Source organism: Zootermopsis nevadensis, unplaced genomic scaffold (assembly GCF_977971745.1).
Source record: "Zootermopsis nevadensis isolate Lab colony 2312 unplaced genomic scaffold, Znev_1.0 Znev_ptg000006l, whole genome shotgun sequence".
In the NCBI taxonomy this organism is placed as follows: Eukaryota; Metazoa; Arthropoda; class Insecta; order Blattodea; family Termopsidae; genus Zootermopsis; species Zootermopsis nevadensis.
In genome coordinates this window covers 13,712,367-13,728,229 of record NW_028259138.1, presented here as the reverse complement: position 1 = coordinate 13,728,229, position 15,863 = coordinate 13,712,367, and the positions used below count along the sequence as shown (strand labels likewise).

The 15,863-nt window shown below is 37.7% G+C and overlaps 1 protein-coding gene across 8 annotated transcripts in view; it reads left to right on the top strand.

Moving 5' to 3' along the window:
• The window catches only part of LOC110831140 (cell adhesion molecule Dscam2), a 211,673-nt gene that overhangs the window by 67,936 nt on the left and 127,874 nt on the right, over nucleotides 1-15,863 (top strand). For all 8 annotated transcript variants that reach the window (XM_087343758.1, XM_087343753.1, XM_087343755.1 and 5 more), the window contains exon 3: nucleotides 10,790-10,951. In XM_087343758.1, the coding sequence (XP_087199884.1) occupies nucleotides 10,790-10,951 (162 nt within the window). The remainder of the gene's footprint in view (nucleotides 1-10,789; nucleotides 10,952-15,863) is intronic.

The following is a 15,863-nucleotide window of genomic DNA, read 5'->3' as shown; positions in this document are numbered from 1 at the left end:
CGCCAGTGCTCTGAACGTTATCAGGTGTCATATTCCAGTATTTGTTTATTAAAGAAATGGAATTTTCACCCAAGCCTGTCTCCTGGGAAATCTCTCAATAAACCCATTTTGATGGATTTGTCTCTCGTGACACGTAGAGTATTCAAAGGAAGTTTGGGGGGGGGGGGGGGAGTACATCGTTATATTTTCGCTAAGACTAGCCTTGAAAAACATTTGTCACCTGCGTTAGAAAGAGGAGAAAGGATTCATGTTCCCCAGTTCGAATCTGTGTGGTTCTTCGGAGTGGACAATTTCTCGCTTTATCAGAAGCAAAGTCGAAAACTGGGTACTGATGTGTCCCCAGAAAACCAAAATTAATTATATAAAAGGAATATTTTACTATTTAATAGTGACATTTTATTATTATTTAAATATCCTAGAATTGTGGTGTGGTTTCTGGGCGGATTTAATAATATTGTATTTTTGTACGATTTGACTTCTAGCCGAGTATTAGTCTTTCGAAAAGATCTGATGATTCCATGGAACAGAGTACCTTAGTGATAAGCTGATTGTCGCGCAGCTAATCAAGGAATTTCAAGCCTTTTGTTGCGATTCTCTGTCTTGGCCTATCTTAATCCATTCAGCATCCGCTTATCCACTTATCATAAAATCCATTTTAATATTATCTGCCCATCTACGCTTATATCTTGATAATGGTCTCCTTTATTCATCACAAAATTACATCACTGCGTCGGGTCAATCCAGTTTGCATCCTTATTTAATATTTTTGTAAAATAATTTCTTATTACTTCAACATCCTTCCTCGGTACTCCCATTTGGTATCCTCTTATGAGGATTTAGAGCCAACATTTTATACGTATTTCTTATTTCACTCAGGCGGGTTAAATTTCTTGCACATTATATACTCCATGATTTAATCATCTAAATTTCATTGGTAAATTTCCCAGTTTTTCATCTGTCACGTTCTTATCTTGGCACTTTGTTTACCTCAGTTCTGCATCTCTTCTAGAATATAACCAGTTACGTAATTTTAAACTGTAAATGATGACATAATTATGACTGTAAAATCGGAAGAGGTTGAGGGTGAAGCTGCCGTGGCCTATTTAAAACGGTATTTTCTATACTTAGCATGAATGAAAAATGAAATTTATCTAACAATACAATCTATAAAATATATCGGTATATATCAATAAATATATTGTATAAAATGTGTCAATATATAAATTATAATGCAGGTTTTAATATCTAGTCGACCTACACACACATCCCATTAAGTATACTCTAACACACAGCTTAAAATTTCCATCGTTCTGAATCGCCCGTGATTTATGTCTGTGGCTTCTTTTGTGATGTATGATATAACGGCGTCGCGTTTTGTTCTGTTCAGAACTGATTGCATGCGTGTGTCATCGAACATTGGAACTTTTGTATTATTACAGAGCTTGAAATTGACTGATGTTCTGCAATTTATGTAAAGTATTAATTCATTTTAATTACGTAATTGACATTTATTATTCAACATCAAAATTATTATACGGTTCTAATGCATGCTAACCTCCAGCTTCCAGCACAATTTTTTTACGCCTATCAGATATTAAATAGTTTTTTATTCCCGCTTAAAACTTTGTCTGAATCCATTGGATTTGAACCATGCCTTTAGGCTGCGACAGTTTCTCTGCAACTACAATAATTTAAAATAAGATAGATCAGTTTACTCAGCGGATTAGTTCAGAGCCAGACCCCTGGCTTACATTCGGAAGATGTCCGGTTCGAATCTCTGCCGGTACTCCGACTCTAAACTCCTCACCGACTATTCTTGAGACTTTACTTAATTATTTGAGTCGATCTGAATAACTGAAGCATCCTTAAATAATTTACGAGGCTTATAAGTTTCTAAAACCTTCAACGAGACATATTTCGCGTTTTTATTTATGCCGTCTCAGAGTAGTGCCAAAGTTCTCGACGTTTCGGAGTATATATTACGTCAAAGTTTAAGGTAGAAGTGTTGAGATCTGATGAAGATGCATTGTAAATTAAATGATGTGTAGTGGGCGGACATCGTAGAGAAAATGATCGACCCCTTAATGGTCAGAGATGCAAGACGTGGGACATCAGAATAGGAATAATGTCGGAGACCCTTTCCATCACTTCACATCGCCGGAAATCGGGAGAAGGAGAAACGATCATAATTTAACTACGCTGGATTAGGTTAGCGTTGCTCAGGGAAGGACATTTGCAGGCGGAAGACTGAAAAGTACATGCATTATGAAGACGCCGGTCGCTGCCGTGTGTCAGCTGTTTTCTGTGTCGCTGAAGGAGAAACCAGCTGCTAAGTCGAGTGTAATAAGGGACACAAAATCGGGGGGGGGGGGGGGATTATTTTGTACATAGTTCCCCACATTTACACATACTATACACCATCGTTAGTTAGACGCTCGGCGCTCATTTAGCGAGGAGTAACATTCATAAATATCTGAAGCGAGCGGAGTCCATTACTGCAGATACAGTTAAGTCTGAAACATTCGCCTTTGAAAACTTGATTTCGAAATTTCGTAATGGATTAAGAGTACAATGGAATCTTCCCACGAGCCTTACGAAGGCTGTTAAAAGTATATTTCAATTTTAAAGTGTGACCGCGAGCAATATGTTTCGAGTTACTAAATAAATTACTTTCTCATGGTCGTGAATTTGCTGTCATTATAAGTATGGCTTTCTGAGAACTTCAAAGAAATAATATATATTTTGGGTCCACCGTGTTCTAACAGAGCGTTTTATAATTCAATAACTTGTAGGATGTGAAGTTTGGTACTATTTTAAGCTTGTTAGACGTCATAATTTTTTTTCTTCAAAAATTAGTTTTGTTATTTTACATAGAACGCAGTTCATGAAAACTTTAATCTCATCTAACGACCTCGACATTTATGTGGATTATATTACAGCTATAATCTTGATAGTTTTAAAATTTTAATCCGCAAATTCGTATTAGTCAGGACCAGGAATTTTGATTGTCCAGGATTGTTTAGTCTTTAATGATTACAACTACGCGCTGGGTTACAATCTGGTACTGATTATTTGAAGTTGAAGTCTGCTGGTTTTGAAACGTATATTATGAACTCCATTGTTTATAAAGTTTTTGGTAACTAACACAAGATAGCGCTGTGCATTCTATTTATTTGTAGGATAAATATACATTTTTAATTATTGGCAATAGAGAGAGTTACTGATGTTGAATCGCATTACTGCTTTCAATAGATGAAACCAAATCAGTTGAAGCTTCCTATGAATACAGAATCTTCAAAATCCGCACAACTTATTTTCTTTCCATTGAATATTCATGTTATCTTATTTCTTATGATGAACCTTAAAGATGCTTTTGCAGACTGTATACAAAGACTGGACAGAGCACGACTGGAGGAAACTTGGTAGGGAAAGATTAAATGTGGTTTCAGGTTCTGACATCAGCGAACATAAAGAATGCTGTCTTCTGGGTTGTAGCGACGTGTAGTTTTTCCCGACGCCTCAGAGGTGGTTGCTGCCTCACCACCCTGATGATGGAAGTTGCAGTGACCTCCGAAACGTCGATAAACTTCTACCAGACCAGAAGGCGTAAAACCCAGACCGTAGTTAATTTCAGCACGAATAAATTATTTTTATATGATTCGGCATAGTATGTTGTTTGTAAACAGAATATAATTCTGGATATAGATTTAAGTGTAATCGTAGTTAGCAGTAAGAGATTATAGACCCTTTTCCAGTTGTTAGGACGGGCTGAGGTTATGTCTTTGTGCTAATCGGCCCTTTGTTCATCCCCAGATACTACACGAGTGAACATCGGGCATCGGTGGAATGATATTGACAAGGGAAATGCGAAGAACTGTCCGATTGCCACTGTGTCCACCACAACAAATCCCTCATGGACTGCCCTGGAAAAATTCCAATAGTTATTATCGATGCCTGGTAGCCTCTACATAAACCACATGGAAATTGAACCTTAAATTCCACTGTAATAGTTTTACACAACGAACTACGTAGACCTTTGACAAAGTAAAACATATTCCAGTATCGTTACTTAAGGAAAAATGTGGTTTTCATTTGATATCTGCTGAGTTTCCTTAAAATTACTTTGGAGAATTTAAGTAAACGCCTAGTTGGTGACGAAATTTTTGCAGATGAACCGGATGTACGTAAATAACTTTACAATAACTTACATAATGAATAAGTAACAGATTTCCTAGTCAGTTCACCAATAACGCTGTCGGTGTTCACAAGATAAATTTTATTTATGCGAAGGATTAGGGCAAAGGTTATTTGACGCATTTGAGCACAACGGTAGTCAGTGAAGGATTTTTGGTGACACACGGGATAATTTCTTCCCCGAAATCTTACGTTTTACCAAAACTACATAAAATTCGTTATCAACATGCGATTCTTATTGTATTCTGCCTCCTGATAACAGAGTTTCACGGCTACCACCTCGACTTCATATTTGGGTGGTCCCGGGTTGTTCAAATTCCTGCCAGAAGACTGGATATTCTGCGTGTAGTTTCTTTCGTAGATTTCCCCAGTCTCTCCAGGAAAATGCAGATATATTACCTCAGTTAAAGCTTTCCTCAGAATTATTTATAATTTATTGTTCATTAACCACTTTGCCATTAGTCTGTATATAACCAGAACTATTGACAGCTTCGTTAAATATATTGGTAGCACTGATGATGGAGGCAGCATGTACCTCTGAAACGTTCGTAAACTTTTACCAGACAACACGGCGATACAAATCAGAAGACAGTCATTTTTATTCACTATTTGTAATTGATATTGCGTCGTTAAATAATCGACGAATAGCATGTCTTTGCATTATTCCAAATTTGAATAATTCATCGTAGGCTCATTAAAGCATGAAATTAAAGTTGGGGCAATTTTCAATTTATTTCTTCCGCTCTGTGTTGTTTGACCCCCGTGCCGGAAGATAGAGCAGCATTCGTTTGAACGTAACACAAACATTCAGGAAGTTCATTAAAATTAATATGCTACATAGTCAATACACAGCATTTAATTACGAAGTTTAGCGCTTGAATGCGTATCATGTCAGCTCTGTTTGGATAAAAATCTAGATCTGCGGAAATGAAGAGCTTATTTTTTAAGTAATTCATTCACGAATTATTCAAATATGACAGTCCAATGCACCGAGTCCTACGATAGTGTTTTTTTTCTCAGACCATTAACAAATATCTCTGTTTCTATCCTCCATCGTTAGAATCGATAATAGTATTGAAAATTTTAAGTTGTTATTGTTATAGAATTCTCCCTTTTCTATTTTTGATCTCTATTTTCTCTGTTTTCTATCCGTTCCCACTCATAAGGTATGTAGGTTGAAATTGTTGCTGGAAACTTTAAAAGGCTCTGTTAAAAAGTAATAATGAAACATCTGTACATGAAATGAAATAATGTACGAGATATAATGAATTCGGTTTAATATTTTTATATTTGTAACTTAATACCATGTACGACCTATATTTTTTAATCTATAATTCTGTTTGATCTTTGTTTATAAGACCACAATGGAATTTCAAATTTGTGTACATGAACGTAGTAATTATAGTAGTGCGGAATGTTTATGAGCTTTTAATTGTACTTATCAAAACTATTTACATTTAATGCTCTTATATGTGTTAGATTCGTTCTGGCCTTGGTATGACTTGTTAGTAGATTATGTTTCTAATTTCCCTCATTCTCCCTTTTGGTCTAGTAATTAAAAGTATTAGCTTCCTATTCAAAAAATTTCTGATTCGATCCTAACAGTTGCCTTAACTATTTAAAATATAAAAGTGACGGATAGTGTGTCAATAAATTGTTGGGGGTTTAATCTGAATGAGGTAGTACAGATAATTCCTGAACTTCGTGTTTCTAACATAATTCATCCCCTATGTAATGGGACATTTTTCAGCGTAATAAATTTCGAATTTTGATATCGTGTACATCATTTTAATATAAATGTATTTATTCAAGCATAGGCACACATACGTACACACACTCACGCTGGTTTTGAAAACTGTTTTTAGGATGAGTTATTTAATGATTTAATACCATACGGACTTTTTTTATGCTCAATGTTGTTAGTTCAACAAGAAACTCTCAGATTTGTTGAGGGCTCCTAATATTGGAAATGTGATACATTAGTGTGTAGCGTGCAGACAGAATTACCTGAAGCCCCCAGGATCCGCCATTCCTCTCTGATATCATTCTGGCAAATCCTAATAACTTTCTTCTACGTCGATTTGGTTCTGCCTTGCCCGTTAACCGATCGCTCATGTCATTTTATTGAGTTGTGACGTCAGAGACGGTTACATCTAACCAATCAATCGGACCGGGATTCACAAATCAGATAAATTGCCGAAGATCTCGGCAATAAGGGGCTCTCTGAACATTATATTTACATTGTGGCGGACGGACTAATAGAATAAAGTCATAAAGGTTACAACGTTTATAATATTTTGTTAACTTTGTTGAAACTCAACTTTTGCTTGGGAAAATTCCGTGGGAATGTGTGTCATGTGGCATATCAAACGAAGCATGAAAGAATTATAAGACTATCGTTTTAAGCCGTGTTACTGTAGGATGGGTACAAAAGAGCAATCTTCCAAGACATGAACACGTATTTTTAAGGGAGAGATTTAATTAAAAGATAAGACCGGAGGAAGATTGGTAACAACGGATGGGTTTAGTTTTAACTGAAAACAAGTGGATCATGTCTCGATTTTGGAATTCCCTCGGTCATTTCGTGATCCACCTCGCGGCATCCGCCTCTGGATTAATTCTTTCTGTTAAAGTAGTTACGTCTAATGCGGAGAGATCTTTTTCTTGTGTTTGTTTTGTTTTGTGCGCGGAAAAAAACAAGCGAAAGGCAGTCTTCTGTGTCTTCCTGAGTGCGTCTATAATTGGTAAGCATACAGTCTCGCAAGGTGGACTTCGAGTTCTTTACGCTGAAGACGACTCCACTCACCCATTCTCATCCATATGTCGGACACCGTTTCTCTGTAGAGCGATGGTGAATTTTACGCTAATAAAGTATAATGAGCTTGACTTGAATGTCATATTTATTTGTTCGATATATAATAAATTTAATTGAATGCTCCAGAACACAGGAGTAATTACAGATATTTGCGAGGTCAAGGGTCACGATACCTACATTTTTATTCGTGCGATTGTCCATTCTTGACACATCGAACATGAACATTATTTTTCATCGGAAAACATTTCCTTCTTCACGTAAACTACATTAGCGGAACTAATATTTTATTACGTGACTGTAAAATTATTTTAATCGACTTCGAAATAAAGACCTGGCTTCAAGTGTTTTGACATCAGAATTGGTGATATTCAGATAAGTGATTGTTTCCGATAATTATTTTGGAAGGTTCAGAGTATAGAGCACTTCTGAAAACTGTATTAATCGTCTGAAAAGCAGATATTGCAGTCCACTTTTCTTGCCTTACAGAGTAACTCTGGAAACATTACCCATGTCTCCCAAATCACAAAACCAAGTAACCAAAACGAAGATTTATATTCGAGTTAATTAATGTGTCGTGTAAGTTGTCTTAAGCCCTTCAAGATGTTAATCCCTAGAAAAGATTATCCTATCATCGCTTACCCCTGAATCGTAGCTAGCTTGCAGTAATTTGAAAGTGTTTTAAATTAGTGACTACAGACGTTGTGAACCCACGTAAAACTACTATTCAAATTATTATCATTATACTGTAGTCATAACCTATTCGTTCTCATAAATTAAAAGTTACATTTTTATGAGAAACTGGACACCCTGAATACTTTACTAACTATAACATCGAAGCAAGAAAAACAGACTCTGGTTTGATTACATTAGATCCGGGTTAAATATTAACATGGATGAAACATAGTCATTTGAACAAAATGGAAAGAAAATATCTCCGAACCCACCGAGATTCTCCTTTACGTTTCTATAAATATTAAAATAATTAGCTTAGCGAATAGTCTGTAATGAAGTGACGGGAAATAATTAAAGCCCTTTTTCTCTGGTTACATGATAAACAATTAGACGTATTCCAAATTAACAAGACGCCAGACTGTTGCGTCCTTAAAAGGTCTCAATTTTCGGTGAATATACTTTTAATTTTTTTATTTTAATTGGTCTTCTCTCAATATGCTTACAACTCGATAATACAAAGCACTGCAATAATTTAGTGTCAGTGTATGAAAACGCCACAGATTGTGTCGAGATTAAGAAGGATTTTGCTTCCAGTTGCACTATACATGCTCAGACTTATTCTGCGTCGAGTTATTCGATGTACGACACTGAAGATGAAGAGGAACGTCTCTGTCTCCCTCGGAGCTACATTTTGTTATGACATCCTCAGGTAGTCGAACTCATATCGCGATGAGCAGACACTCATCAGAGTTCTTGAGACGCTAGTAGTAACCAACTTAGCGAAGAAATTCCCCGGTTTTTATGAACCTCGAGGTCTGTTTCGTAGTGACAGGGAACCCTCTTAATGTGGATTATTGTTGTTTGTGCTGTTATGACTATTGTTATAAACTAATGCCGCGCCCACATTCTTAGCACTGTTGCTTTGGATTCGGGACGTCCCAGATCCAAATTTTGGCACAGAAACTTATAGTTTAGATGCGTCATGTTTGTGTTTAAAATTCAAATATATATTTATTATTCAAGTCTATACACAAACTTTTAAATTGTTGATGTTAAAATTTAAAATTAATATTAATATTCTGCGCCATTCATCGTTATCTCGATGTTACAGTATTGCGCTTTATACTACTACATATTTCAATGTCATAGCATCATCTTCAGGTTTTTTATCTTTAAAACTACTTTATATTTATTAATGCAAGCTTTTCATTGATTGTAGATTGTAGATTACTGTTGTGGGTGTTCCTTTGATCTTCTTATTATTTTGCATATTATGTTAGTTGTTCATTATTCTGTGAAAATATTAACAATATAATTAACATTTGAGTTATTAATATTATTTATATGAATGGCGCAGAATATTAATATTAATTTTAAATTTTAACATCAACAATTTAAAAGTTTGTGTATAGACTTGAATAATAAATATATATTTGAACAGAAACTTATGTTATTAGCGTGTTTCTAAGAATATTTCTGCTCGTCGAGTATGGAATGTAATAATTCTAATGCTTCGTCGTTTGCATTTAGAACAACCTTCCAGGTGGATTTAATGTGTTTTTGAACTTGTCTGATTTTTTTATGTGGCAGAAATCTGTGGTCACTAATTTGCGAGATAGGGCCTTATCAGACTTCGCCCAGCGATATTGAATTGGTCCGTGCGTCAGCTGTGAGGTCAGCGCATTTGCGTCCATGAACAGGATCGAATGGTACGGAGCGATCCCTTCATCTGTCATTCTCCCGCCTCCGATGTTGGAATCACAGAAAGCCATTTGCTCTTATGCACTATACATGCGCCTGTGAATGAAAGCTGTTGGTTGGAACGCGGGTAGCGGCAAAGTGCGCGCGAGGCTTTCAGGCGTCCCACTTTTAGACCCGCCGTAAACAAATAGTCTGAAAGGTCGTCTTTCGTAAATGCCAAAATCAAAATCCATTATTTAGCAACGCTCTACCAACTGCTACAGTTAGAGTCTGTGATGTTGACGTCAGTGTCTGATGACGGAAAATTGCCTTCGGACGAGGTGTGAAACGAGGAAAACCCTACGACTATGCCCCTATAACCCCATTCGTTTAGAGATCTGCGCTCTTGTCAGAACTCGGTCACTCCACTTCCATGTAATTTGTTTTATACGAGTTTCGTCAATTATTAATTTAAAGTCGTGAATGACCCCCGACCGCCTCGTTATAAAAAAAATATACCTATGTGAAATTTGTAGCTGATGTAATTTTTAAGTAATTAGCTCACATTAGTTTCAGGAAACTGTTTAACATTCAGAGCCAACAAGGTTTATTAGAGCCCTCGATATTAAAGCAATAACTGTAATTATTCAGTTTCGTAATTGCAATATTAACAAGAAACAAAGAAGGTTCACAAGTTAAAAGTTAGTAAATATATTTTCCATGAACAGAAATTGAACTTAACTGAATTTGAAGGTTTCTGAACGTGGTACGTTTATTGTTAAAAAAACTTAACTTTCTAGACTCATCCATTGTTTTGATTTTTTGTTAAAACGCGACGTTTCGGAGACTGGAATCTGTCTCCGTAAAGCTAGTACCTGTCTCGGGGGGCAGGGACGAACGGAGTAACTTTTTACCTGAGGGCCGAGACAGATTCCAGTCTCCGAAACGTCGCGTTTTAACAAAAAAAAATCCATAAGACGGATGAGTCTAGAAACTTCGTTGTTTTAATGAATTGAACTAATTCCATCTGATATTGTTTTTAAAACCTACTCCTGCCTTCAATAAAATACGCGGCTTAGTAATAATTTGAGACGTGCTGTATGAAGTGGTTGCAGTCTGTAAAGTCTTCCGCCGCTGCAGCGGCTGAGGAATACGGCAGGAGAACACAGAAGATTTTACTCTATTTATACAATTTGTGTTCTTGCAAATCAGTCATTTTGTTGATATGCGCTCCTGGCATGATGCCCCCTCGACTTGTAACACGTAACAGAACGTAACCTTGTTAGTGTGAACGTCTCTTATAATCGCGTAGACAGAGGCTCTTTATTGTGGGTGTCCAATTTCCTTCCTCCCCGCCCCAAGTGCTGAGGAGGTAGTTTATGAGTCTGTGGGGAGGCAGTGACCTTACATCTGCGTCTTTTTTTGCAGTGGTGATCCAGCGGTACGAACCGGAGGTCCAGGGTCCGGGCGGGTTTCTGGGTAATGACGTAATCATACGTTGCAACGTGCCTGCCTTCGTCAAGGAACACGTGACTGTGACTTCGTGGCTCCAAGAACCTTCTTTCAACATTTACCCGTCTACGGTGAGCGGTGAGTACACGCCACTGTCGATCTGTGTCATGCTATTTGCAGAGTCGTCGAATGTGTTCGGCGAAGAAAAGTTGGCCACTTTTGGAACATATCCTTTTGTTCGAGGAAGCCTCAAACAATACCAGGATTGTATTTAATTTTTACATCATCTGCATTTCGATTCCTGAAACTTAACAAATTTCGATTGCCTCGTCAGGTCCTGCGTTCCTCTCCCAAAAACGCGCCCAGTGTTTTTTAAGTCAGCGCTGTATTTTCGTGCCGTCATTTGAAGATTTATTCATTCTCAGCACTAGTAAATCTGTACATCTTGAACACGTAAAGGTCACTAAAATAAGTTATATAGAATTCCAGGAAAATTTGCTGTTAAAAATGGTACTTTGAATTAACTAATGAGAGGAATTTTATATCAGAGGTGCATTCTATTGGAAATTTTTTAGACAGAAATTTTGTAAGCGTAAGGAACCTTTAGATGACTTGACTAGTTTTTGATTTAGGGACGCGAATTATATTCTAAGACCGTAGTTGTACATTAGTAAAAGTTAGATTGAGATTAAATTCTACATCTAATGAACGTTTAAGAAACTCACTTCATTTTTTATTTCGTAACATGAGGTGTGATTTTAAAGAAAATCAGCACTCGATAAAATACTGAAGTTCATATTCCCATCCTCGACTGTGGATCCGTCGTCTAGACCTGCATGTGGAGTATGAAATCATGCTTAGAACAGCCCCAATAACTTTCTTCCAGAGGGCCACTGTGCAATATAATAGTGGGGGGTAATGCCCCATTAAAATGTAACCCGTGGTATGTTTGAAAATGAGCGAACTGGAAACATTAGCTGATTAATTAGTCCAAAGTCCCTTGTAGTCGCGCAGTGTGATCTATCATTAATTTCAGCCCCGAGCTTACATGTGGGCCTATCACTGGGGCCATGTACTCGTATAGGCGTGATGCAAATTTTATACCACAGTAAAACATTGACATTCCTGATGATAATTATATTCGATTGATGTAATATCAGTGAGGTTAAGAAAATGCTAAGCGGGAAGGTAAATGGCATACTTAAGGAAACGTCTCGTGAGACAAAGTAGTAATTTAACATTTTCCGTGGCAGTCGTTACCATAATCAGGGAGTGGATAACATACCGATTATAGATAAAAGGAATTAATATGGAGGAAAACTGCATAATTTGCTTTGTACGTAGTCGCTGATGTTAGGCTGTTAAACAGCGTAACCTGCTTAAGGTATTGGATGGGGTAGACATGTAGCACGATTCGAGAAACAACAGATCTGTGTAGCGTTTTGGTTGGGTAATTCTATGAGAAGAGGCTAAGGACAGTGTGAGTACTTCCTGAGGATTCAAACTGTATTGAGATGTCCAGAGGCAGACTTGTGTGTTAATAAACCTAAATACCTCTCTGTCAGAAGAAGGCAAGCAGTGAGATCGTGGATTAGTTTCGTTATTGTATGGAGCCTATCTTTATAACCTGCTGAGCTTATGTTGCGTCATATGTTGTGGGAAATAATTAGTTACAGTATAGTTTGTTGTTGCCGAAACAAGTAACGTGTAGGGTTATGTTCGTGGCCAAACTATGATGTGACAGGTTTTCAAATATCTAGCAAAGAACTAACACTGGTACACTTAAGTTGTATTATTTCTTAAAAAACAAATCTTTTGATATATTATTTAATAAGCATATATTTTAAGGTCTCGCTTGTGAGTTTCGCTCTAAACTTTAGCGTACTTTACTTATTTATAAATCCGGCGCTGAAAGACACGTCTTAAGTCACTACACATTGCAACTCTTGCAATTGATCAGCTTGCATTTAATCCCTGTCTATAGGCCTATTTGATGTAGACTGACTGACGGAACTCAACTGGCTTTAATTCATGTCGAGTTTGCGCTTAAGCTATTTCGCTTGGGATCTCCCCCCCCCCACCCCCATTGTCGATGTGATCAGAAGGCTAACAGAATTTACGACCCCCCCCCCTCCCCCGGGAATCTGTTCGGTTCAGTGCTAATGAAAATCTCGAAATTAAAACCATTTATTTTTCCCAAATTCTGAGGCGTCGAAACGTGATAAGTTATCCCGAGAATTTGTATGTTTGTACTGAACCCAATTTATATGACAGCATCAGACCTCAGTTGCGTAAAATATGTCGTAATTTGAACGCTAAGAAATACTAAACCCCCCCCCCCCCTTGAAGATGGCTGTCTTCTAAGTTGTACTGCCGTGCAGTCAGATGTTTTCATGGTCGCTGCAGTAAGAACTTTAGATGCCCTTGTCCATAATGAATTCTTCTCCGGCCGCCAGCCGTGTCAGAAGAAAACACCGACGTTTCGACAACTTCATTACCCTGAGGACGAAGATAGTTCTCAAAACGTTGATATTTTGTCCATAAAGCCACTTACACCTCTGGTAATCCCGAGAAGAATTCGTTATACTTGGTCGCCGTGAAAGCTTTAGATCATACCCCTCTTATCCGTGCTGTGGTCCGTGTTATTCGTAAATTTTAAGCGGCTAGAATTTCCAGGTATTTCATTTATCACAGAACCTTTTTTTTATACCACGAGAATGTTTAGTTGCGTCTTTTCGAGAAAAAAAATTCTGCAAGTTGCGTCTGAGTTTTATGAACGCTGAACTATTTATCTTCAGACAACGCGTTTGTTGGTATCAACACATTTTAGTCGAATTTAATTTATACAGGAATGTTCTAATTTCACTGTTATTTTCTATCACTTTTAAGTTACTTTTAGATATTCCATGGCCGTGTTGTTATTCAAAACATGGGGCATATTTCACGACATTTCACACAATTTGTAATTAAAATGAACGTTGAATATGCATACAGAAGTTACATTCGTGCGTAGATGGACAGTCTTTATTACGTCACTATATAACCTGTTGTTTTAAAATTAAATCATATTTATTCTATCTGCAAGTTCATATGTGTTTTCTGGGTACAGGCCGCAGATCGATATGCGTCCGTCGTCTGTTACGTGTGAATTCATTGGGCCGACGTCAGAGAGAGACGACGTGGGTTTTCGCTTTTCAGTCTGTTTAGAAATTAGCGACCACCACACCTAAAGCAGTAATAGAGATTTGCAGCTCTTGAGATTGTAGCAGCAAGCATCAGTCCGATTTCGGTAGTATGTGCTTTGTGCTCTAAAAACTGTGTATGGGTTTTGAGTTTGTCACTTCGACAGCTGTAAATTGAAACTGTTGCACCTAAAATAGCAGTCCGTTGTGTCGGATGCACTCTTACATTAATAGTTAACTCATTTACTGAGGTTCGGACCGTTGTAACTCGCGATAAAGTATGTGACTATGTCATTCAAGAAACTGTCTCTTGATGGTTTATCCATTACATTAACATAATTTATATTTGAAATTTAGTTTTTAAATTTTGGGGTTTATTTATGTATTAAGTTATATACAACCATTGTAGTTAGGCCAATTATAAATCCATCGGACAAACACCATTGGCCTATTAAATCCAGTGTACACTGTAATACGCTATTCGCTATTTGATTCAATACGCATCACAAACACTAATTCAACTCTTGAGCGGTGGAGTCACGGAAATGACCCACCATTTTGTCACTTCGTGTTTTCCTTCCAACTCAATGGAACAGAGTCCTGTCTTCAGAAGCTAACAGTCAACACAGGTACTCGAGAAATTTGCCGCCTTTTATGGAGCCCGAAGATTCATAACGAACTCCACTCTCTTAACGTCTTATATTATCCTCATGTTTACAAAAAATTGTTTCTATATGTGATGATGAGCACTTCAATGTGAGTGGTTAAATGCCACCTGTGTCCAACTTTACCTCTGCTACAAGAAGATGCTCTGGGCCGTGTGCCATAGGATTTCATCCGAGTGCTCTTCGGATAAGTGATGCAGAATGTCTTTTTTTTTCCGCGGTCGATGGTAAATACGCTTCTGCATGTGCGTGATGTGGCGAGGCATGAAACCAGCTAACAGCTTAGAGCAGAGTCCTTGTCGACATTGTAATAGATCTCACTCCACACATTAAGGGATTAGAAGTCTCCTATCTTACAATTTAAATTTACTTTGATCGCTCAGGGGAACTGGTGTCTCTGGGAAGGGACCTTGTTGTTGTACCCAAGGATCCTTTGAGTGGTCAGCTCCAGACCGGAAATAAACTTGTTCGAAATTTACCTTGCATTGTCCTCCACTTTACAGTGGTTGTACAAGAATTGTGTAAGCAAATACACACAACGGGTTACATGTATTTGGCTTACCTGTACAGTGGTCGAAACAACCTCGGAAGATGTATTCCTTACCAGAATAATAACCTCACGCGTTATTTGCGACTTGCGACGAATTAAACTCTCTCTGACCGCCACATCGGAGCACTTCAATGTTTACGTCATCCGCCATCTTGTTATTGCCTCTCGAATGATATTCATATTGATTTTGAGGTCGTGCAAAAATAGCGCCAACTCCACATCAAATTTTATCAAAATCCGTCAAGTGGTTCTCGAAGGACGGCCACGACGAGCCCATAATGCTTTCCTGCCACGCGTAATAGTGACGCTTTGTCCCGCGGTGGCGTCTTCCTGCACTGACGCCTTTGATCTGAGATCGCCCGTCACGGAGATTGTCTGCCTTGATGGAGAGGTTCCACAGTTCCGTCAAACAAATGCTGGAATAGCACGTGGCAGCAGGTGACGACTTCTTCCTCCCTTATATATTCTTTATAATTATTTATTCATGAATTAATATTCATCACAACTCCAAGATCGAATAGTAAAATTGTAGGTCGAATTGTAGTGGAGACGAACAATCGATCTATCGGGTAGCAAACGGTATGTTCTGCTGATTACAAATTGCTGCCTGGAGGTTTGAAATTAGATATTTTCATGTGTGGAGTTTGTATTTT